Genomic DNA, 21711 nt, shown 5'->3' on the forward strand with positions numbered 1-21711 from the left:
ATTGTCTTTTTTGCTCTCATTGTTGTAATCACCAATGGAGGCTTCCTCCAGTAGCAACGGTGATGACAATAGAGTTAAGTGAGTTTTGAGACTGGGGTCCGTTTAGTTCGCTGATTTGAATTTTTAATTTGAGTTGAGATGTGACTTTATGTGAGAGTTTTTACTGTAACAAAAAAGTTATATGTGACTGTTTCTTATAACTTTTTACAGTAACAAAACTCAAATTCTAGATTCGAATTGGTGAAATGAAATGAACAGAGCTAATAGGATGTAATTTGGGGAGTCATGATTAGGAGTTAGGGTTTTCAATTTAGAATGGTATAATATTCAATTATCAAGCTAATAAAAACATTTTTTTGACTGGCTAATAAAAAATTTTGAAATAAAATTAAAAAATAGAAATGAGTATTTTCTTTTAAAAATAAAAATCAGTAAACAGTTTTAGATAATTAATGCATTTTCTAGGAATAAACATCAGTAAATATGCTGAGCAAAATCTTAAGTAAATAAGATAAATTTGATAAATATGAAAGAAATAATTATTTTTTAAAATAAATATGTAACTAACGTAATTAATAGGAATAAAAATTTTAAATAATATAAAGTAGAAATGTATCTATTAACTAAAAAATATATATACGTGTTGATAAATAAAAAATTAGAAAATTTATAATCCCAAAATTAGAAACTCTAATCCCTAGAATCGTTGGCCACAATATGGCCTTTACTCAATCCAACAAGCCCTTAATGGCTTAACACCTTAAAATGAAATCAGACTCGTGTAGAAAGAGTAATAATTAAAAATTTTATATGTGGTTGCAGGTTTAATTTGATGGTAGTTCCATATCAACATCTACCGTGAAATATTGATGATGCCTAAAAAACTCATATTTCGCATCATTTTCAAAACCAGAAAAAACACCCCACCCTTCAAATAAAAAAAAATTAAAATTTTAATATAAAGTGAAAATAAAAGTTTTTAATGGCGAATTAGATCATAATTATTATAATATTTAAATTTGATTTTTGATTTTAAGATTATCTTTATCTTTTTACTATTTTAAATTTATTTATGTTTATCTTCTTTTTATAATGGGATTAGGATTTCATAGTGATTATTATGCTCATTCAAGCTTTTAATGATTAATGATATTGAGATTATTGGTTTTTTTCTTTTGAGTTCTTATTTTTCTTAAATTTTTATCTCGTTTATTATTATTTTTCTCTATCTTGATTCTATTTCTCCCTATTAATTCATATCTCTCTAAATTATATTTTTGTTCTTCTATTATACCCGGCCCTACATCAAAGTGAAGACGTTTCCTTTGGCCAAATCTCTCTTTTTACTTTTTCGTTCACCTTTAAGAAAGTAAAAAAAAGAAAAAAAAAGAGAGAAATCGTCCCCTGTTTCTACGCGCTTTATTGGGCCTATGATGTAGAAATGCAGCTGACTATACGTTGGAGCCCAAAGAACTTGTGCTGAGACTTTGCCTTCTATCATTTGTCTTGAGTTCCATCACGTGAAAAAAATAAATAAATAAATAAATTTTTACAATGATGAAAATAGATCAATGCTCTTATCAATTTAAACTTATTTATTTTACCGATTCTAATTTAGAATTTGAGTTTTGTTACAGTAAAAATATCTCAAAAACAGTCACATTTAATTTTTTTACTTCAATAAAAAGTTCTCACATAAAATCACATCTCAACTCGAAACAACGAACTAAACGGACCCAACTTCTTAATAGACGAATTTCGTGAATCTCAAAGTCTCCCGAAAGCACAAGATGCTAATACAGACTCTATTGTTAGCTCACAGATCGTACAACAACAAGATCAACTGTTGGAAGAAACTTTGTCGCCTAACCAGCATCCAGATTATTTTCCATCCCATGAACCTCTGCAAGAAACTTTTCTACCTATCTCGCCTACAAATGAATCTGATGATCTTCAGATTTCCACAAGCACCGCCATTTCATCAAATTGTTCTATCAAATCTTCAGATTTCCACAAAGCACCACGATTTCATCAAATTGTTCGTGTTACAGCAGTCTCTCGTGGAAACTTTTTCAAGATATTCGCTAATCATGGTGATCAGAAATCTCGAGTGTTCTTGATGTTTTCTCTATAGCGACAATGTCTCTGTAATCAACTTTTAAGCATCGATGATGGCTCGTTTCAGAGTCAAGTTTCTCAAACTCTCAGAGAATAATGACGAATTAGATTAGAATTATTTTAATATTTAAATTTGATTTTTTATTATTATATTAGAATTATTTTAATATTTAAATTTGATTTTTGATTTTAAGATTGTCTTTGTCTTGTTATTATTTTGGTAAATTTGTGCACGTACATGCATTGAAGACGATGCAAATGGGGACCATTTCTTTATGTATTTGTGTCGACGAAAAAAAGGGGCACCACCTGCATACTTTTCAAAGTTTAAAAGCTGAAAATGAGTTGGTCCGAAAGAGATTTGTTGTGTGCAAAAGCTAAAGTGAATTAAAGCATAGGGGATATTTTCACATTTAAACGCCCAAGATTGTGATGATGTTATTGCTTTTGCTTTTATTTAGAGATGCTTTTATGCAAGGCCTAGGATCTTCTTCCACTTCCCTATTCCCCATGAAAAAAAAAAAAAAATTGAAATCACATGAATAATTTATTTTAGGATGCTGGATTGCACTTGCATATCAAAAAGATAAGAAGATATTTCTCCCCCATGTCTAGTCATTAAGAATAAGCGAAAAGAACAAGCAATTTTTGTTATGAAGTTAAGAAAAAAACCCCATTAAGATCATCTAAATGAATAAATTACATTGAGATTAGTATTAATTTTTTTTAAAAAATTTGTAAATTCAATAAAATTTTGGAGAAAAACAGGACAATTGATTTAAAATCTATTGATAGAGTTTACCTTCCCCTTCCACTTCCACATAATTCTTCCAAGTATAAATGTCTCAAAGTATTTTTTTTTTATCCTTTTTTAGTGGGTTATATTATTGTTTTCTCGTCAAAGTAAAAAATGAAGTAGAAATCTTTTCTTTTCTTTTCTTTTTCCTTAGGTAAATTAAGATCCCAAAAAGCTCAAAAAGATACCAAATGTGAGTGAACATTGCTCCCACCCAAAAAAAAAAAGTGAAAACTGAAAGCTAAAGAGGTATAGACTAAAGACAGGTAACAAACAAGTTCCACATACTGATTAGCAAAAAAACAAGTTTCACATACATTCGACTTCCACAATTTTTCTTTTTTATGAAACACAAAAAACAACCGAAAAAAAAAACATCAAAACCATCATTGGTTTCTCTTGTTTTCCTCATCTTCAACCAAATGGGCTTATATTTTCCTCACCACCTAGTTTTTTTCCTTCTTCTTGCACCACCCGTTCTTTGCCAAGTAAATGGTATGTAGTTAAGTGAAGAGAAACCAAAAAAAGATAAAAAGTTTGAAACTTGAACAAGACCACATAAAAAAGTTTCCATTTTTCATTTTTTTTTTTTTTGTTGTTGCAGATTTTATCAGCATAGACTGTGGAGGCACAAGAAATTTCACTGACACAAGTACAGGACTGGCATGGATTTCAGACACGGGACTAATGAGCCATGGAACTTCTGTACAAGTAGAAAATCCAAAACCAAACTCAACCCAGTATCTGAACCGCCGAGAGTTCCCCATAGACGGCAAAAAGTACTGCTACACTTTGAGCACCCAAGAGCGGAGAAGGTACTTGGTCCGTGCAACGTTTCAGTACGGAAGCCTCAAAGACGAAGACACTTACCCAAAATTCAAGCTTTACTTGGACGCCACTGAGTGGTCGACCGTCACCATTTTCGATGCCGCGAGAGTTTATGTCAACGAAATGATTATCTGGGCACCTTCTGATTCCATTGACGTTTGCATTTGCTGTGCAACGACCGGTTCTCCGTTTATTTCCACTCTTGAATTGAGGCCTCTCACTCTCTCCATGTACGCCACAGATTTCGAGGACAGTTTCTTCTTGAGAGTGGCCGCTAGAGTGAACTTTGGCGCCACTTCTAAAGATGCTATAAGGTATGCTATATGTAGGAAACGAAGATGGCTTTTTTTTTTTTTTTTTTTTTTTTTTTTAAATTTAAGGATGTTGGGAAAATTGGGGTTTTTAACAGGTACCCAGATGACCCTTATGACAGAATTTGGGATTCAGATCTTGAAAAGAGGCAAAACTTTTTAGTGGGTGTGGCTACAGGGACAAAGAGGATAGAAACGTTGAGGAATATAGATGTGAATACTAGGGAACACCCACCAGTTAAAGTGATGCAAACGGCAGTTGTTGGCACAGAAGGAAGGCTCAGTTATAGGTTGAATCTAGAAGGTTTTCCTGGGAATGCTAGAGCCTATGCCTATTTTGCTGAGATTGAGGACTTGGGTCCAAATGAGACGAGGAAATTCAAGTTGGACGAGCCTTATTTTCTTGACTACAGCAATGCAGTTGTGAATATTGCTGAGAATGCCAATGGAAGCTACACTCTTTATGAGCCAAGTTACATGAATGTCAGCCTGCAGTTTGTTCTTTCGTTTTCGTTCGCCAAGACCCGGGATTCGACCCGAGGGCCACTGCTAAACGCGATTGAAATTAGTAAATATGTTCAGATTGGTGCAAAGACGGATAAGCAAGATTGTAAGTTTTTAGCATTTTTGGTCACGTTGCCTGAATTTTACCAGTCATTGATCAGCTAACTCATTAGTGTTTTTGCTTGCAATTGTTAGTGGCTGCTCTCATTGCCCTCTGCTTGATGTCTCCTGAAATCGCGTTGACAAACGAAGGCGATCCTTGTGTTCCAACTCCCTGGGATTGGGTGAATTGTAGCACCAATGCACCACCGAGAATAACAATAATGTAAGCTGCTCTGAGTTATTTGAATAAAAACTCTACTTAAAGTCAAAGATATTGACTTTTAGTAGCTGCAATACATATACAACTCTCTGACTTGTTTTACAGTAACCTTTCAGCAAAGAATGTGAAGGGTGGAATCCCATCTGAGCTTAACAATATGGAAGAACTTGCAGAATTGTGAGTGCCATTTTACTCAAAAACAGCATTTTCTTTTAATTCATTAGATCTTTTTTTTTTCAAAAGGTAATTGCGTTTCTTTTTTCCTATTAGGTGGTTGGATGGTAACTCTCTTACAGGGACACTACCTGACATGGCTAATCTTATCAATCTAAAAATTCTGTAAGTTCATTTTTCAATTTTACGAATGGAAAAATATAGGGAAACACTTTCTCCAAATTATATTTTTTCTTTTCGTTATCCACTTTTCATGGTGAAATGCAGGCATTTAGAGAACAACAAATTGACTGGTCCATTACCTTCTTATCTAGGCAGCTTGCCAAGTTTACAGGAACTGTATGTACCAATCTACGTCTTCTCTATCGTAATGAATTAAAGATCAGATTCAATATTGTGATGCCTACTCGGTATGTGTTTTGAAGAATATGCAGTAAAGGTAAATTCTCTATGTGACAGGTACATACAAAACAACTCTTTCATTGGGGAGATCCCTCCAGGATTGTTAGCTCGAAAAATTGTTTTCAAGTAAGCACATTTCTTTTGAAACGATTTATCAAGCACTGATAAGAATCATCAGAACAAGAAAGTCCTTAGCTCATAGCATAGAGAATTCATCAGTGGGGTGGGTTATATTTTTACAATACTAATTCTTACAGATACCAAGATAACCCTGGCCTACATAAGGTGTCACAAAGCAAGAAGAAGCACTTGAATTTGGTCATTGGAACTGCAGTTGGGGTTTCCGTCCTTCTAATAATACTATTGGTGGGAGGTTTATTACTCATCCGTACTCTCCGAAGAAAGGCATCTCGGACAAAAAGCAGTGACAGAAAAGGTATGTGCAATGCTGAGAATCTGTTGAATTAAGTTGTTGTTGAGGTTTTCGCAATCCAATATGTTATTATTTTGCATGTTAGGTTACTCTCTGCGTGCTAGCACCAAAGCTTCAACCGCCTATTCGATTTCACGGGGAGGTCATTTGAGGGATGAAGGCATAGCTTGCTATATCACCCTCTCTGAGCTGGAAGAAGCCACTAATAACTTTTCGAAAAAAATTGGGAGAGGTAGTTTTGGATCCGTATATTATGGAAGAATGAGAGATGGAAAAGAGGTGGCAGTCAAGATCATGGCTGATTCGTCTAGCCATGGGGACCAGCAATTTGTGACTGAGGTAATGTCTGTACTCAGCCCTTTCAGTTTTTGAATGTGTGCACATTTCAACTGGATATTTCACATATTATGTTATAGCTAAAATTATTTCCAATGTTTCCTCAAAAGAAAAAAAAAATACTCCAATGCAAATGCCAATGCCAATGATATATTTGGCTTAAAAAAGTGTAAACATATGTAACATATTATTCTCAATGCATAATGCTATTTTAAATGCTACGTCCACTTTCCGAAATAAAGTTTCAAGCTTTGGAATTTAAAATAGGAAAAAATTTTAAGTTTCAAAAACTGAATTAGTGAAAAAGTCAACACATTAGTTATCTTTACCAAATGCCAAACTTTAGCATTGGTATGAAAATTTGGCTTTGTATTAGAGATGCTAGCTTATCTTGTTTTGGCCAATGCCTTATATATCACATTATCAGGACAGAGCACTTTGTTAAAGATAAGAGTTCACTTGCAGGTAGCGCTCTTGTCAAGGATACATCACAGAAATTTGGTACCTTTGATTGGATACTGTGAAGAAGAACATCAATGTGTCCTTGTTTACGAGTATATGCACAACGGAACCTTGAGGGATCACATACATGGTCTACTCCCCTATATAAAAGTTTTCCTTCCATCTAACTGCTTAGTTGAGATAAAACCCACTTCGCTGAATTCCATGATGCCATGTCTTGACAGGTTGTGCCGATCAGAAGCGTTTAGACTGGCTAACTCGCCTTCGAATAGCAGAAGATGCAGCTAAAGGTTTGATACTGAACTTCTGACCAACTTTTGCACACTTCTTTCTCCAAGTTGATTCCATAAACACAAATTTAGGTGTCTGCAGGGCTCGAGTATTTACACACTGGATGCAACCCCAGCATCATACACCGGGATGTGAAAACAAGCAATATTCTCTTAGACATCAATATGAGGGCTAAAGTTTCAGATTTTGGACTATCAAGGCAGGCTGAGGAAGATTTGACCCACATCTCTAGTGTGGCAAGAGGAACCGTTGGCTACCTCGATCCGGAGTAAGTCAATAGTGACAATATACCTTTTAAGAAATGATCGATTCCTTCCTGGATTTGATAAGCTAATCATGTCAACAATCCAATATAGGTACTATGCTTGTCAGCAATTGACAGAAAAGAGTGACGTCTATAGTTTTGGGGTTGTGCTACTTGAACTGATATCGGGAAGAAAGCCCGTCTCGCAGGAAGACTATGGGGCAGAGCTGAACATTGTTCACTGGGTACGTAGAGAAGCAACTTTACCTTTGATACTGCTGTTCACTCGGAAGAATAAAACGTGCTCTAGCTAAAGTCAACATAGGATTATAAAAAATGCTGCGACTTTTTTTTTTTTTTGATAGAAACACAGAGGATTAAGTGAACTTGTACACCATGCCATGGCATCTTAATGAGAAAGAGGATGTGAGTAAACTTCCAGATGGAGAGAAAAATTGTGGGTGCCTAAGCTGTGGAACAAAACTTAAAAATACAATAATAAAAAGTCAAACAAAAGAAAACTAGAAAGCCAATTAACAGAATACGCATATCTGGAGAATCTGGAACCTGGATGTAATCTGCAAAAGTCTGGACAACACCAAAAAGATAAGAGAAAATTGTCTGTTCTCAAAGGCTCAAACTCATCTGAATTATAACTCTAAAACCCATTTCTTCTGAGTTGTAAGTGGGTCTGGCTAGTTTGTTGTTTGTTATGTGTTCTTTTGTTCAATGAGAATCCCTAGCCCACAAAATAACAATAAATAAAATGAAAGTACGGGCCACACATAAAAAATGTTATGTTTTGGTTTTGGAATCCTTCAACTGTGCTGGTACTCTTATTATTGCAGCATGGCTGCGCAGGCATATACTTTTTTTAATCTAAAATAGGGAAAAGAAAAGACATAAAACTAAATAAACCCTTGATTTGCATGCGAAATTGTGGACCTGATTGCGGTTTGTTTTTTTTTTTCAGCCTCTTAGTGTAGTAGTTAAATAATTGCATATTTGAGTTTTTAACAACACCAAACCGGTTGTTTTGCAGGCGAGATCCTTGATTCGAAAGGGGGACGTGGTAAGCATAATGGATCCATTTCTAGTAGGGAATGTGAAAATCGAGTCGATATGGAGAGTTGCAGAAGTTGCAATCCAATGCGTCGAACAACATGGAGTTTGCAGGCCGAGAATGCAGGAAATAATATTGGCCATACAAGATGCTATGAAGATTGAGAAAGGAGCTGAAGGAAGCCAAAAGATGTCTCCTAGCGGTTCAAAAGCGCAATCTTCCCGGAAAACATTACTGACCAGCTTTCTTGAAATTGAGCCTCCTGACTTGTCTAATGGCTTCCTAGTCCCCTCTGCAAGATAGCCATCAAAGGACTTAAAAATACATCAAAATGATCAAAGTATATATACAGTCACTAATATTGCGAGACTTTCCACATGTAAACTACAGCTCTTTTTGTTCCTTTTGTGATGGAGTTGGCAATAGTTTTGCACATGTACATGGGACAACAAGTAAAATCAGCTTCTAAAAGCCTTTGTTTGAAGTTGCACAGCTTAATAGAAAGCTTATTATAGATGGGCTGTTTTATTAGAGAATTTTTCGGCGTGCCATGATAAGATACCAAGGTTTACCGTCAAAATATGCATTAAATTCTGTTAGTTTTGCATGCTATTTCATTTTAATGAGATTTTGATATTATTTAATATTCAGAACGCACTACCGTAAGAACCCTACTGTATTATATTCATAGCAGACTCAAATTTTTGGATTATACTGATGATTAGGGTCCAATTTCTCTTTTGTGTTTAAGATGAAAAAGTAATCCATTAATTTCAACAGTCAGCCAAGAACGCTGGCGGAAAAAGAAAAAGAACGCTGTCAAGTGTCCACAATTGACTGTCATTTGGAAAATAATTTGGCTATGTTCATTTTATCGATTCGAGTTTTGTTACAGTAAAATTTTTTTAAAAACAGTCACATTTAATTTTTTTATTACCGTAAAAAGCTTTCACATAAAATCACATATCAACTCGAATTAACGAACTAAACGGGCCCTAAGATGTCGTATTAGATAGCTTGGTACTTTGTTAGATTTTTTAAAAACAGTCAGATTTAATTTTTTTATTACCGTAAAAAGCTTTCACATAAAGTCACATATCAACTCGAATTAACAAACTAAACGGGCCCTAAGATGTCGTATTAGATAGCTTGGTACTTTGTTAGTCTTCTGTTCAATAGAATTATTAGCCTAATTACTTTTTCCTCTCATTTTTCCCTCCATTAAAGGTGAAGAATATTGTCCTAAAGAAAAGTGGTTTAGCTGTGAGGACATTGTTGAATAAGGCTAAAAGACGTTGTTGTTAATTTAAACTAAACGTCAATATGGCTATGGGAACTAGGAATACAATAATAGGAGTTATATTAAAAGAAATATATTTTACTGCATATAATATTAATAATATGTTACATTTTGTTTGATAGGGCATATTTTAATATTGTACGCAATATATGTACCAATATTGTAAGCAAGACATCATAGATGTATGATACTATGATGAAATAGAGGAATCCCCTATTGAAGAGCCAAAACCATAATTTAATACGTCTCAACCACATTTTAAAAAACCAATTCAATTAATTTGACATCATCATAATGGATTTCTTAGTATCAAAACCCAACTGTCACCCTAATAATACGAAAATAGTAGAAAATAGACAAATATAAAAAGTTTAAAAAAATATATAGGTAAATTTTTAGTTATAAAAATTAATAGGTCATAACTTGTCAAGTTATGGTTCATAACCAGATAAGTTATGGACAAACTTGTCAAGTTATGAATCATAACCAGATAAGTTATAGACAAAAATCGTGAATTATGGACAATAACTTGTGAAGTTATGGTTCATAACCAGACAAGTTATGGGCAAAAACAGTAATTTGACATATTTATTAACTTATATAAACTATTGACCTATTAATTTTAATTCATCTTAAGTCTTGACCTATTTTCCTCTTTCTCCCCTAATAATAATGCTCCATAATTCACCTCTTATGATGGGGTCCACATAAAACCTTCCCCTGAACCGTTCAACAAGTGGACCAAAACCCCCAAAGCGGCCCCCTTTGATCAATTGGATGGTGTTATATATTAAACTAAACCCACCACAATCGATAATTTCTATATCAAAAGAGAAATAAAAAAAAAAAAAAGACCAAAACCCCCAAAGCGGCCCCCTTTGATCAATTGGATGGTGTTATATATTAAACTAAACCCACCACAATCGATAATTTCTATATCAAAAGAGAAATAAAAAAAAAAAAACTTTATATAACTTTCACAAATTAAATCAGCTAAAAATATATAAAATAAATCTTCACAGATCATACCATTTAATAAGGTGGCCTGGAGCACTTTTATAGACAAAAATAAAACGCAACATAAAAAGACAGTTTGGCAATATTTAAAGAAAACCAACCGCAAAAGCAAGATTATGATAAGAACAAGATATTTAAAAATCATTATTCTCAAAATGTGTGTGTATATATATATATATATATTAAAAAAGTATAATATACACTTACACCTTAAATTATTTATCTTTTACATAACACACCCCAATTTTAAATTTTTAATTAATTATATCCTATACTTTAAAATTAATAACAATTTAGGGCCAATATCTAATATACGGTTATCAAATTAATGAGTTGAGATACAAGATTCACACATAAAAGATAAAACTCGTCATTTTTCAAACTATGTCACACTCAAATCTCATATTTTAAACCGTCAATTTATTACAATTAAAATGTAAAGTGATTATGTAAAAAACTAAAAAATTAAGGTATAATAGTGCAATTTACAGATAGAGAAGCACACAAACACACTTTTTTCATATTATCATTCAAAAAAAGGGGGCAAAAAGAAAAGAAAAAAAAACATTTTTCTTAGTATGATTTCCGTGGCCGTATAGAGCAAGCAAAAACCAAAACAGAGAGTCTATTCAGAGCCTTTAAGCAAAGGAAAAAAAAAAAAAAAAAAGTCTCTATTCAGAGCCGCCCCAAATTTCCTAGAAAATGATTAAAGAGGCAAACAAAAGAAGAGAAAAGAAAAGGAGACCCCGTTTGTCCTCTCTCCTCTCTCCTCCCCTCTTCTCTTGTTGTTTCAAGTGAAACTTGCCTTAGCTAGCGGTTAGGTTCTCTTGTCTTGGGAAAAAAGAAAAGAAACAAAAAAAGAAAAAAAAAAACTTTTGGGGTTCTTCAATTGAAGTCTGAGAGGTCTCTGTCTTCTTTCTTTTTCCTTTGTTTGTTAAGCCTAGAGAGAGAAAGGGATAAGAGAGAGAAAGGGATATGGAGATGATGTATTACCAGCTTGCTAGGTCTTCTTGCGAGGACTCGTTGAAGGTTTTGGAGGCTGATATTCAGCACGCAAATGCTCTGTGGGTTATTTTTTCTTAAACCATTCATTAATATTAATTTTTTATCATGACTTTGTTTCCTGTTTCGCTTTGCTCTGTTCCAAGTTTTTCTTAAGTTTCTTCCTTTTTTTTTTTTTTTTTTTAAATATGTTTCCTTTCAGGGTTTTTCTGAAAGTAGTTTTTTTTTTATTGTTTTTTATTTTTATTTTTATGTTTCCTTTGAATTTGTATGTGTATGCGATTTGATCACTACGGTGATCATGATCAACATCATAATCTGCTAATTGGAGGAGGAAACAAAGATTTTTAATTTTTATTTAGGAAAATAGTAGGAACCCAAATACCAGTCTTTTTTTTTTTTTTTTTAATATTTACCAGTTTGTTTTTAAAATCTCGTTTTTGCTTAAATCTCTTTTCTGCGGAGTTTAAAGAGGAAAAAAAAATTGCCCGGGCCGTCGTGGGATTTTATGTGTCAGACTTGTGGCACTCCATAGTTTCCCCTTAATATTTAGTAACAAAAAATTGTATCTTTTCTTCTTGATTTGAGTCATTAATTGACTAAGTGGCTTGTGATTGTGAACTGTGGATATGCTATTATACTGCTTTAAACCTTTTTCTACTGTAGTATTTATGATTTTTCTTTTTAACTTGAATATCTATGAATTTGGTTTAACTTATACATACAGTGCTGCTGCAATTCCGAGGGGCAAAGGTGGTGCTTGTCTTCAAATGAAATTGGTTTACAATAACTGGGCTCCAATCTTTCTGTTTTTGTTACAATGGCTGGATTGCTCATGCACATGTCTATTACCAAGATACCTAAACTTTTTCCACATACTTGTTTACAAGGTTGGTAATTTTGATGATCATTTGAAAGAGTTTGCTTATGTTGTCACTTGTCTGTAATAAGTTTAACTTGAGCAACTTTCTCACTGCTTGCTTATTTTTATGTAAAATTAGGTATATACAGATGGGAGGCCAAACATTTCTACACACGGAAGGAAGGCTAGTATTAGGGACTTCTATGGTACGTCAAGTAGACAAGTACTCTAAGTTGTTGTTGTTGTTTTTTTTTTAATATTTATCTGGGTTGAATAATTCTGACTTTGTTTCATCGAAAACTGAACTTCAGCTGTTATATTGCCATATCTTCAGCGGCTCCACACTGACTTGGGGGAGTTTGATGATCCTAAGAAGGGGCACTTAAGCATTGAGATTTCTGGTAAGAAGAGGGTTAAAGGAGAAAGTGGTCTTACCAATGTTGATATGGAGAGAGAAGATGAGTGTGGGATTTGCTTAGAGCCTTGCACCAAAATGGTCTTGCCTAATTGCTGTCATGCAATGTGCATCAAATGCTACCGCAATTGGTAAGTTAAGACATCATGAGTTACACGTTGTGTATGTCTCTTCATGCTCTTTTCCAATGAATGTTTGATGGTTTGGAATTGGATTTTGAAGATTGGTTCTTCTACTTATAAGGGGCCAGTTTCCGATTTCCACAGGAACGTGAAGTCGGAGTCTTGCCCATTTTGCCGCGGTAGTATGAAGAGGGTAAATTCAGAAGACTTATGGGTGCTTACTTGCAACGACGATGTGGTCGACAACGAAACGGTTTCTAAGGAGGAATTGTTGCGGTTCTACCTCTATATCAATAGCCTGCCAAAGGTTTATCCAGATGCCCTTTTCTTAGTATACTATGAGTATCTAATTTGATTGGAAGAAAGTGGGAGATTGTGTACAGACAGAAGAAATGCCGACCCTCCAAATGTACATAGAGTCTGGTAAGGAAAGTTCTTTCTCGGATTCTTTCACGAAAATAACAGTTCCCATAACATGCTTATTTGAATTTTATGTAGTAGTGCGATGGAACCTTATCAAAGTTCCACATTTCATGTACAAGACTTGCTGCAATTCCATGAGCAAGCAACTTCAAATTAAGAAAAGCACAATTAATTTCACTCTTAGTTGAGACTAGTTATTACAACTTGGTCTAGCATAGTTGATTCTTTACCAAAATCCGCCCTCCCTCTCTCTATCATATTGTTTTGAACATATATTTACATTGCTCCAAAGTTGTGACATGAAAAATTTTATTTGTGTAACAATGACTTTCTCCCAATAGCACACCTTTAGTTATTATTACATATAATAAATGTCATGTTACATCTGCCGCAAATATACATGTTATGGTGTAGGGTCTATCCTCTGCAAGGACCAAAGACGGACCCTATCTTCCGTAGCGACTTTTATGCAACTTTTATGTTTGGTTAGTGGGATTGCTGTTTTTGCTCCTGCTGCTTCAGCTTCACACATCTTGCGTTGCCTTTTTTCCCCCTGTTTTCAGCAGGATTGCTGTGGCCGCGAGTGTAGAATTTGTTTCTTCTCTTTGCCTCGTTGTCTCTGCCACTCCTTTTATTCTCTTTTTTAGTTTTCTTTTTCCAAATATTCTCTAGGTTACGCAACAACGGTAGATGCAGTTTTTGTGAGGGATAAGCGTGTTTATGATTATAATTCATGAGAAAAAGATGGGAAAAATTACTCCTTCACAAGGTGTAGATTTCGAATCCCAAACTTCCAAGTTCCCAATAAAAAAAACATGGGAATGGGAAAGGTATTAAGAAAGAAAAGGAAGGAAGGTGTCAGAAAAGGAATAAGAAAGGGAAATTACCTAATTCCTTTTTATGGTTTATTTACCTATTAAAATGTGAAACTTGAAAGAATCTAATGCTCATTCAACTCTTTACCAATTTTAGAAAAAGAAGCACGAAACAATGCCATTAGTTGTTTACTATTTAAGGTTTGTTTATTTCGTAGATTTGAGTTGAGATGTGATTTTATGTAAGATTTTTTTTATTGTAGTAAAAAAATTAGATGTGAGAAAGAGAGAAATAAGTCAAGACTTGAGATGAATTAAAATTAATAGGTCAATAGTTTACATAAGTTAATAAATATGTCAAATTACTGTTTTCGTTCATAACTTGTCTGGTTATGAACCATAACTTGACAAGTTATTGTCCATAATTATCCATAACTTGTCTGGCTATGAACTATAACTTGATAAATTTGTCCATAACTTATCTGGTTATGAATCATAACTTAATAAGTTATGGCTTATTAATTTCTATAACTAAAAATTGGCCTATATACTTTTTTAAGTTTTTACTTATTTTTTTACTATTTCTCTTATTTTTAAAAATTTTTTATTATAGTAAAATTTGAATTCTAAATTTGATGAACGGTCCTTATATTGTCATGTTGTTTCTTTTTTTCTTAGCTCCTGTTTGGCACGTTTGGCACGTTGGAGTGGATAGGATTATAGGGTCGTAATTGGATTGGATAAGATTAAGTTAAATTCTATCACGTGTTTGGTAAGTTATCATATAGATTTATGTAGAGTGCATCGTGGAGCCGTACTAAATTAAGTACAATTATTGAAAATTATTTTTATATTAGCAAAGGGCAAGGCGCTATTCATTTTCTACTGAGCGACAGCAAACCTTCTTAGAATGAACGGCATGTCGTTTTATGAGAAACGTGCATTCCCGACAAAAGAAGGTATATAATTGACTTTAACGAATTCTATTTTGGAGTCTTAGCGTGTGGGTATGGAAAGACGAAAACTGATTCCTATTGATTCAAAACTTTAAACCCTTCCTTACGGAAGGCAATGCTTAGAGAATAAGCAGATTTAATATTGTACGACATCCACAACTTTATTCTATTTTGGCTATGTCATATATCATAATGATATAATATTTTCTAAGCTTTATGGAACCGTATTTAATTGTACTCAATCAATTGTCTTAGTATGAAGAATTGTATTTGACATTATAAATAATATTTCAAGGCATAAAATCCTTGAACTTTGTGTTGTTATGGTATTTCTAAATTCTCATAAATAAAACAAAACAACAAGAATAATAGAAGAACAATAATTCAAATAATAACGGGTGTTTTTACTATATAAGTTGTAGAATACAGAGTCAGTAAACCAAAGGAATTAACTGAGGCTCTCTGAATGTTGTTCCCATCCGGAGCTTAGATAAATAGTCCTAGCTAGTAACAACACTTTTTATTGTGTTCTATATTCTATTGGCATTTCTTCGCCTTAAGGATGTCCTGAAACGAGGGTTGGCAATACCCTTTGTTGAGGAAGAGGTCAGCGAGTTGTGCATTCATGGCACCCGTGAAATGAATGCCATCCCAGCTGATATACTTGCTAGAGTCCTGGCACGTGGACGAGCCGGAGGTTCCGCAGATCCTGTTCACGTCGAAGTCATAGCCGTTGCTGCTGTCGTGTGCCCCGCAACAGGCCTTGAAGGGCTCCTCGAAGTGGTAGCTCTTGTAGTTGGCCAGAATGGTCTGGTAGGCGCCGTAGGTGTCCACGTAGGAGATGATGCGGTCGGGGTACTTGTGTCGGAAGTGCTCCAGCTTCTGTTGGAGGAGGGTGTTGTGGGCGATGATCACCGCGTTGGCCTTAGCCGAGCACCCCGATTTGTCGCGGTCTGATGGCGAACACCTCGATAGTTGGGATGGAAGGCAGCCCATTGGTCGCAGCCCTTGAACCATGATGTATTTGGCGCCGTTGTTGATCAATGCCTGTCACACAACACAAGCAACGATGTAAATATTGGTTGTAGGTTGAGAGAAAATTGTGCAAACTAATCCTGTGAGCCTTTAAAGTCCAATAGTTTTCGATATTTTGGTATTTTGGGAAACTATTTGTATCAATTTAGTGAAGGATGCGAAAGAGTTAAGGTGGGTTATAAATAAGACTAATGCTGCAAGCTGATTTAGTTGTGTCTAGAGATGAAACTCTTACGACTATTAATTATTAAGCAAATAAAAGTGTCATAAAGGGATGGCATGGAAAAAAAATAAACAATAATGCAAGCCAACATGTTTAATATTGTACACAAAATCTTACCTTGAGAATTTTGCAGGCGTGAATGACAGAGAGCTTGTTGAGATATTGAGACTTGATGGAAGAACCATACATGCGGGAGTAGTCACTACTGCCAATGCCGCCAATCCAGAAGAGGGTGTTGGCCATGTCAGCCCGGCATGCTCTCTCCCCTTTTCGCCTACTCTTCTCTGCATAAACGTTGTTGAACCAATCTATTTGAGTCTCATATGTCACCGGCGTCTTACCCCATAAGAAAGAAAAAAAACTTTCTTGTGCACAAAGTCATCTTTTGATAGGGATGTTGCCCCTGCTATTGCGAAGTTCACACTGCCATCAATTTCACTACTGCGACCTCCAGAAGCATAGCCGCCAGCACCAGCACTGCTTCTACCGCCACCACCACCACCATCGATGGAATTGTAGACGGACTTGAAAAATGTCAAATGGCGGTCATCACTATTATGACCACCTCCAGCACCGCCGCCGCCACCAACCGAGCCGTGGAAGGACTTCGAAGATGACCAACCGTTGTTACCACTGCCTTTACCGCCACCACCGGCACCAGAACTGCCACCACCAGCATTGACACTACCAGCAGCACCAATAGAACCGCCGCTGCCAGCACCGCCACCGCCACCAGAACCGCCACCGCCACCATTAGAACCGCCGCCTCCAGCACCACCACCACTAGAACCGCCGCCACCTGCACCATTGTTGTCACCACTGCTCCCAACTGTGCCCCCACCACCACCACGGAGCCTCCAGCACCGCCACCGCCACCACTAGAACCACCGCCACCACTAGAACCGCCGCCTCCAGCACCACCACCACTAGAATATTTTCTACCTGCACCATTGTTGTCACCACTGCTCCCAACTGTGCCCCCACCACCACCACGGATGGAGCCTTTGAAAGAATTTGAAACTAACCAGCCGTTGTCACCACTTTTTTTGCCACCACCGCCACCGTTGTTATTGCCGCTGCCACCACCGTTGTTATTGCCACCTCTAATAGAACCGTCACCACCACCACCGCCACCATTAGAGCCTTGGAAGGACTTGAAAAACGACGAACCGTTATCACCATTACTTCCAGCACTACCACCGTTGCCACCTGCCCCGCCGCCGCCTCCACCACCAGAGCCACCACCGCCTCCACGTACGGAGCCTTGATAAGAGTTAGAAAATGACCAACTCTTATCAACACCACCATTGACGCTACCATAACCAGAGCCAGCACCACCTCCATTGCCGCCAACACCACCATTAATGGCCTCGTAAAAGGGGAGAAACGTCAAACGGCGGTCACCACTACTGTGACCACCACCACTACCATAACCGCCGCCGTTGCCTCTTGCACCACCACCGCCACCTCCACCAATGGAGCCGTGGATGGAATTGGAAGCCGACCATTCATTCTTACCACCTCCACGACCACCACCACTGCCGCTGCCACCACCATATCCAGAAAATTCCTTGGAAAGTGATTTGTAAGGTGTTACGGTCGCCAAGCCCAAGCCTTGCGTGAGGTAATCAACTACTAAACGACCATTTGTAAGTCGATGCCCAGACAACTCATAGCCACCAGAGCCATGGGATGACTTGGAATATGACCATTGACCCCCACGGCCACCGCCGCCGCCAAAAGAGCTACGAAAGGACTTGGAATATGAAGAGCCATCATTGCCGCCGCCGCCGCCAGAGCCTTTGAATGACTTGGAATGGGATGGGCTTACGCTGCCGCTCGAAAAGAATTGGAGATTGCCTAGCATGTAGCTGTTGCCATTATCAGTAGACGAATCTCCGAAAGCATAGACTTTGGAGAAGCAGCTTTTGTAATTGACGGTGGGTTGGGAGGGTGGCGGAACCGAAACCACCTTTTCATGGCTCTTGTTATGAGCCCAAGACAAAGGGAAGGAAACGAAGAGGACGAGAAGTGAACTTTGAAGGAACCAACGCTTTGAGGTTGACATGTTTTTTTTTTTTTTTGGGTTAACTTTTCAGTGAAAGAATGTTATGTCCAATTGCCATTTTATAGTTATGCCTGTGTGGATTATGGATGAACCTCCATTTTCTTAGGAAAGGTAAAAGGTGAATCCTAGGTCGGAATTTGCTTGGCCAAAAACAGAGAGTACAAAAACAGTTTTAGGCTTTTACGTGATTAGCCCTTTATTTCTGGAGACATCATCGAAACTTCACAAATGTCATAAATAGAAGTTCCTTAACTAGATGCCACGTCCATGGATTTTATCTCTCCAGACTCAATCTATCTATAGCTGTTTCTTTTATTAGGAAAAATTGACGTCCGCAAGGGAAAAAAAGAAAAAAAATCTGAAGAGAATTCCATGTGATGCAACCTAATCTATTTTCTTTGTTGCTACCTTGAATTTTGTGTCAAAGTTGTAGGCCGTGTTTAGAATTGATCATGCTTTTATTTTTTACGTTTTTTGAAAAAAAAAAATGAAAACGTTTTTCAAACGGTATTTGGCGCAATAAAAATTAAAATTATAAATGAAAACGATTTTTTAGTTTAGTATAAAATGATAAAAAAATGAAAAATGACTTTTAGTCATTTTTTATTTTTTATTTTCATTTTCTCCTCTCTCAAGTAGAGAGAGAAATATAGATATTAATATGTTTTTTTATATTGAAAATAATATCTTGATAAAACCACTAAACGCATTTTCAAAAATAATTTCTGTCTGAGATTGAAAACGTTTTCATTTTCATTTACATACAAAAAAATAAAATTATTTTAGAACGAGTTTCAAACGCGTCCTAGTATTTTTCCAATTTCATTAAAATTTAATTATGGTTTTAGCTGTTTTGGTCATTCTTACTTAATTATAAACCGTCGTTTATTTTATTGTTAGACATAGATTTCGTTCATTTCACCGATTCGAGTTTTCAGTTTTAGGTTTTTATAGTAAAAAAACTCTCAGAAAATGTCACATCTAACTTTTTCTGCTACAGTGAAAAGTTATCAAAAAATGTCACATCTCAGCTCGAATTGAAAACTCGAATCCGCGAAGTGAACGAGGCCATAGTAATGCCTTTTCAACATGTCTTTAGTATAAAAAAAATGTGAAATGTTCCTTGGACATTACTGGGAATTTTAAGTACTGCTTCTAATTGGAAAAACTGGTATGATTTTTCTATGCAAAGTTATAAAACTTGTCTCGGTTAAGAAATAACAGGTCGAAGCTGGTTACTTAAAAAAAAAAAAAAAAAAAAGAGGGACATTGTCACATTGATATCCATTTTTGTTTGTATATGAGAACAGGCTTCTACTTTTCTCGTTACATGTACCATACGTAGAAGCGGCTTGGTTGGACCAAAATACTTATTTTGTTGTCTACTTAGAGTGTGTTTATTAATCAGGAATTGAAAAAATAGGAAATAAATTCAAAAAAAAAAAAAGAAGTTAAGTTACAGAACTCCATTAAAGTGTTTATTAATCTATTTTATAAGGAGAAATAAATTCCTATTATGTTGTTTACTTACATAAAAATTAAAAAGAATAAGAATATAATAAATGTGCTTATAAAAATACTCTTTTGTTAAGTGAATAACTAACTTAGTAAATAGGTTAGTTAGTTCCTATTTATTAGGGGAAGGAATTAAATTCCCTAAGTAACAGGTGAGATATAAGTTCTCCCTTATCAAGAATTGGTCCCGTTCATTTCGCCGATTTGAGTTTTACTACAGTAAAAAGCTCTCACACAAAATTACATCTCAACTCGAATTACAAATTCGAATCAGCGAAGTGAACGGTTCCTCATTTGTAGATAGGTCCACGTAATTCAACTACTAAATACAAAAGTAAACACAAGAATCTAAAATCAAGAATTTAATTTTCAGAATTTAATTTTCATTTCTGAAATTGGATTCGTGGTTAGTAACCGCGCCCTTAGTTCTAATCTAACGGTTTATATAAAATTCATATTGTTGATTCTTTATTTCTCTTTTTGACAATTCCTATTTTCATAGCTGCATAGGTTTTTTTTTTTTTTTTTTTTTTTTTCACATTCCTACTTTCCCCTACTTCGTTTTAGCTATTGTTTCACATTTAAACTCTGTTATCTTTCTCCTTTTTTATTTTTTTTTTCTCACGGAAATTCTTCATAGCATCAAATTAGATGGCGGGCTTTGTTTGATTATCATTTTTTTTTTCTCTGCCATTTCCTACCTTCATTTTCTTGATAAATCTCTCAAAGTAAGCCCAAATCTTTGCATATTATTGTTATGAGAAAATTGTAGAATCTAACCTTAAAAGTATGGTCTGAATTTTTACTCATCATTTTAGATTAATATTCTTTTATTAGTATAGTTATTTAATTAAAAAAATTATTAATCAAGAATAAAATTATGATTTTTATACTTTTAAGAGTATTTATCTTATTTTTCCGTTAGTTATATGTCATCCATTGCTTTCTTAGAGTGATCTTTGTTTATGTTAGTACATCTTGGAAAGTTGATTGTTGATAATGAATCATTTTTTTTAAAAGATATATAATGAATCAGTTTTTGGGTCCCTAGATTAAGCCATTCACCATGTGACCCGACGAAAATTATTATTATTGTTTTTACAAAAGAGAAAATAAAGAGTGCTGCAACTAGAAGAAAAGAAAATGATCCTCGAAAAAAAGGAAGAAAAGTAATGAGATACGTATTTTGAAAAAGAAAAAAAAAATGACGTGTTGTATACTTGTATTCAAAGTTTTTCTGTTGTTTATTTATTTACACTTTCCTGTCGTTTTCTTGGAGTACGACATGTCCTTGCGTCACACTGTCAAATGTCGATTGTCCAGAATTTTGCTGTCGTTGGATTTCTTGAAAGAACGTGGCGTTTATTTGTCTTTCGTTCTGTTTATTTTATCAATTTAAATTTAAAATTTAAATTTTATTATGATAAAAAATTCTTAAAAAGAATTATATTTAAATTTTTTACTATAATAAAAAGTTCTCATATAAAGTCACATCTTAATTCGAATTAAAAACTCAAATTAACGAACTAAACGGACTCTTTTGCATATTATACGTCATTCTCATTTTGTTTTTAAAGTTGCTTAATTTTGTGTCGAGAAAACAACATACATATCAATTTTTAAAGTTGTTTTTATCATTTATGCTTGGTGTCGTTAAACGACATATAGTATATT

General features: G+C 35.1%; 4 protein-coding genes across 7 annotated transcripts; 2 read left to right on the forward strand and 2 right to left on the reverse strand.

Moving 5' to 3' along the window:
* The first annotated feature begins 3216 nt into the window (after positions 1–3216).
* Positions 3217–8845, forward strand: LOC21410228 (probable LRR receptor-like serine/threonine-protein kinase At1g67720). 2 transcript variants are annotated; one of them, XM_010102006.2, is made up of 15 exons: positions 3217–3409; positions 3519–4056; positions 4152–4663; positions 4753–4882; positions 4985–5056; positions 5150–5218; positions 5321–5392; positions 5513–5581; positions 5713–5891; positions 5974–6227; positions 6690–6816; positions 6911–6976; positions 7059–7245; positions 7334–7466; positions 8264–8845. In XM_010102006.2, the coding sequence occupies exons 1-15, from the start codon at positions 3259–3261 to the stop codon at positions 8585–8587; spliced, it is 2883 nt and encodes a 960-aa protein (XP_010100308.2). In that variant the 5' UTR covers positions 3217–3258; the 3' UTR covers positions 8588–8845. The 2 variants fall into 2 exon arrangements, with proteins under 2 accessions (XP_010100308.2, XP_024023888.1); XM_024168120.1 differs by lacking the exons at positions 7334–7466; positions 8264–8845 and having other exon boundaries at positions 7049–7239.
* A 2489-nt stretch (positions 8846–11334) lies between these two features.
* LOC21410229 (RING-H2 finger protein ATL47) lies at positions 11335–16657 on the forward strand. 3 transcript variants are annotated; one of them, XR_002902529.1, is made up of 6 exons: positions 11335–11665; positions 12331–12493; positions 12605–12671; positions 12777–13011; positions 13147–13425; positions 16588–16657. XR_002902529.1 is itself a non-coding variant. In XM_010102007.2 (5 exons), exons 1-5 carry the CDS (start codon positions 11577–11579, stop codon positions 13355–13357), a joined length of 765 nt encoding a protein of 254 aa, XP_010100309.1. In that variant the 5' UTR covers positions 11335–11576; the 3' UTR covers positions 13358–13812. The 3 variants fall into 3 exon arrangements, 1 of the variants encoding a protein (XP_010100309.1); XR_002902530.1 differs by lacking the exon at positions 16588–16657 and adding an exon at positions 13840–13981; XM_010102007.2 differs by lacking the exon at positions 16588–16657 and having other exon boundaries at positions 13147–13812.
* LOC21410230 (GDSL esterase/lipase At3g48460) lies at positions 15598–16802 on the reverse strand. Its single transcript, XM_010102008.2, has 2 exons — positions 16572–16802; positions 15598–16243 (listed from the first exon to the last, which is right to left on the reverse strand). Exons 1-2 carry the CDS (start codon positions 16695–16697, stop codon positions 15734–15736), a joined length of 636 nt encoding a protein of 211 aa, XP_010100310.1. The 5' UTR covers positions 16698–16802; the 3' UTR covers positions 15598–15733.
* Positions 16803–16989: 187 nt separating this feature from the next.
* Positions 16990–18522, reverse strand: LOC112092306 (glycine-rich cell wall structural protein 1-like). The gene has a single exon (XM_024168213.1). It carries the CDS (start codon positions 18520–18522, stop codon positions 16990–16992), a length of 1533 nt encoding a protein of 510 aa, XP_024023981.1.
* Between the last annotated feature and the right edge of the window lie 3189 nt (positions 18523–21711).

The sequence above is a fragment of the Morus notabilis genome, unplaced genomic scaffold, assembly GCF_000414095.1.
Source record: "Morus notabilis unplaced genomic scaffold, ASM41409v2 Scaffold99, whole genome shotgun sequence".
In the NCBI taxonomy this organism is placed as follows: domain Eukaryota; kingdom Viridiplantae; phylum Streptophyta; class Magnoliopsida; order Rosales; family Moraceae; genus Morus; species Morus notabilis.

What these genes read in the sequence shown, in the direction of transcription:
- LOC112092306 (XM_024168213.1), bottom strand. Translation starts at nt 18,522, where the DNA reads ATGTCAACCTCAAAGCGTTGGTTCCTTCAAAGTTCACTTCTCGTCCTC.
- LOC21410228 (XM_010102006.2), top strand. Translation starts at nt 3,259, where the DNA reads ATGAAACACAAAAAACAACCGAAAAAAAAAACATCAAAACCATCATTG. An exon ending in CGTTCTTTGCCAAGTAAATG is followed by an intron (nt 3,410 to 3,518) that starts GTATGTAGTTAA and finishes TTGTTGTTGCAG; the next exon opens with ATTTTATCAGCATAGACTGT. An exon ending in ATGGAAGAACTTGCAGAATT is followed by an intron (nt 5,057 to 5,149) that starts GTGAGTGCCATT and finishes TTTTCCTATTAG; the next exon opens with GTGGTTGGATGGTAACTCTC.
- LOC21410229 (XM_010102007.2), top strand. Translation starts at nt 11,577, where the DNA reads ATGGAGATGATGTATTACCAGCTTGCTAGGTCTTCTTGCGAGGACTCG. An exon ending in TAGTATTAGGGACTTCTATG is followed by an intron (nt 12,672 to 12,776) that starts GTACGTCAAGTA and finishes ACTGAACTTCAG; the next exon opens with CTGTTATATTGCCATATCTT. An exon ending in ATCAAATGCTACCGCAATTG is followed by an intron (nt 13,012 to 13,146) that starts GTAAGTTAAGAC and finishes CGATTTCCACAG; the next exon opens with GAACGTGAAGTCGGAGTCTT.
- LOC21410230 (XM_010102008.2), bottom strand. Translation starts at nt 16,697, where the DNA reads ATGGCCAACACCCTCTTCTGGATTGGCGGCATTGGCAGTAGTGACTAC. An exon ending in ACGCCTGCAAAATTCTCAAG is followed by an intron (nt 16,244 to 16,571) that starts GTAAGATTTTGT and finishes GTTGTGTGACAG; the next exon opens with GCATTGATCAACAACGGCGC.